Consider the following 1,952-nt stretch of genomic DNA (forward strand, 5'->3'; position numbering starts at 1 on the left):
TTCCCAAACTAGTTTTCCGCTGAACCCTAGAAGGCTATCTCTCCTAGGAGACCACGACCTGACCCACAAGTTCCGCTGTGTGCTCTGGGAACTGCCAACAGATCCAAGTCTTGCCAGCTGTCTCCAGATCCTGAGACCTGTGCCCCGACAGAAAACAGACGCAGGTACCAACCAATCTTCCTACGTTCCGAACCCCGGGGCAAAGAAGGGCTCCCTTAACTGGTGGGCAAAGAGGGTTGGCTCCAGGCCAAAGTTGCCCTCCTCCTCCCCATTTGCTGGCTTCACTGCATTCTTCCTCCACAGCCCAGCCCGCCATGGCCCAGTTGCTGATGGTCACGGTAACCTTCGGTTGCATCAGCCTCCTCTACCTGCTCCCGGGCACGCTGTCTGGCAGCCTGGGTAAGGGACTGAGACCCAGGTGAGTACAAGGATTGGATTGGACTCCTCACAAGGACCTAACTTTTCTAGAGCTCATCTCCCAGATCAAGGACCTCCCTCCACCTTTAGTGTTGCCTGAACCAGGCAGGAGGGCTTTTTTCTTCCGTTGCCTCCTTCTACTTGGTGTACTTATTTCCCCACCCCCACTGATACAATAGACCTTTAACAAAAGGTCTGCAGGAGGATGGGAGGCCAGAGCTTCTCAGGCTTGCTGGCCTCTGACCACATAAGGGAAGAACCTGGGGCCAGGGTGGGGATGAGGGTCTTTCTTGGGGTCCTTTGCCCAGAGAATGGTGCTGTTAATTGGTACACGTGACTTGTGCTACTGAGGTGGCCAAACTGTCAGTAAGCCCAGGAGGAGGGTGGGCTCCCCCCTCCCAGCCTTCAGGTTGGAGACCAAGCTTTTGGGCTTCCCCTGGTCTTGGGCCAGGCTTTTAGGGAAGCTATGGGCTTCCCCGGCTAGTGCCTTCAGACTGTGGAGAAGAGAAGTAGGTGGGTTTAAGGGCTTTTGGAAGGCTGTACTAGGCCACTTAGTTTACTACATCTTCCTCCCCACTTCTGCAGAGAACCCCCAGCCAAGATTCCTTCCAGCGGCCCACAGCCTGGACACCCCTCACTTCGGCCTGTAGTCTGGAAGCCTCCACATGCTCTCCAGCCACAGGGAAGGGGCAACCCGGCCCTTGCTACGGTTCATCTGCCTCAGGGTGGTGGCTCACGACACCCAGGTCCCCAGCGTCACGTGGGATCCCGAAGACCCCACGCCCAGCTCCTTCGGGTTGGCTGTGTCCTGGGAACATGTCAAGTCCAGAATCTCAGCCATCGCCTGTGGCAACTTGTCCGGCCAAGTGGCCGGCGGGACTCAGCTCCTGTGGATCCCAGCAGCCCCCACAGTTATGGCTGAGGTGGGTCCTAGGTATCCCGCCTAGAGTGCTGTACTCTGAGCCCAGAGATTGCAGCTGAGCTCCACACCCTGGCCCAATCCTCTGGAGCTCCTGCTTACAGCAATTCCTCATGGCTTTGGATATCATAAACCTATGAGGATATGTGGATCTAGGCTGTAGATTCAGCACCAACAGGGGACTGTGCACCCCAGAACTGTGTACACACAGGGTACAGGTGCTCGGAAGAAGTGTTCTCAGCATCACAGACCACAGAGAACTCGAGGAGGCCTGGGCCTAAAGAAAATCGGCAAAAGCCTGAGTCTTAAACACGGCTCTACTTGTGAGCAAGCTGGAGAAAGGCTGTGACCCCACCCTACCCCGACCCCACTAGGAATTAAAGCCTGACTGTGGTCAAAAGCTGTAGCCACTCTCTTGTGCAGTTTACCCTTCTGTACCTGATCAGGAACAATGACTTTTTCCTTTGGTGACCTGAAACAGGAGGGGCAGAAAGAAGGGCCATATGGTGTGGTCCCAGAGACCTCCAGTGGCTGTTGCGAACCTGGAACCCTGACCAGAGTGGTGATGGAGACTCCTAGGACACTCTGGGATAAAGTACAGCAGAGACAACCTTGT

The 1,952-nt window shown here is 55.6% G+C and overlaps 1 protein-coding gene across 1 annotated transcript; it reads left to right on the plus strand.

Annotated features, from left to right (window-relative positions):
• On the plus strand, positions 1–1,740 carry Adm2 (adrenomedullin 2). Its single transcript, XM_032890906.1, has 3 exons — positions 1–164; positions 304–418; positions 1,003–1,740. The coding sequence occupies exons 2-3, from the start codon at positions 315–317 to the stop codon at positions 1,337–1,339; spliced, it is 441 nt and encodes a 146-aa protein (XP_032746797.1). The 5' UTR covers positions 1–164; positions 304–314; the 3' UTR covers positions 1,340–1,740.
• Positions 1,741–1,952: the final 212 nt, after the last annotated feature.

The sequence above is a fragment of the Rattus rattus genome, chromosome 1 (genome assembly GCF_011064425.1).
Source record: "Rattus rattus isolate New Zealand chromosome 1, Rrattus_CSIRO_v1, whole genome shotgun sequence".
NCBI classification, from domain to species: Eukaryota; Metazoa; Chordata; class Mammalia; order Rodentia; family Muridae; genus Rattus; species Rattus rattus.

Coding starts and splice junctions, on each gene's coding strand:
- Adm2 (XM_032890906.1), top strand. CDS start 315: ATGGCCCAGTTGCTGATGGTCACGGTAACCTTCGGTTGCATCAGCCTC. Junction 419..1,002: donor GGTAAGGGACTGAGACCCAG/GTGAGTACAAGG, acceptor CCACTTCTGCAG/AGAACCCCCAGCCAAGATTC.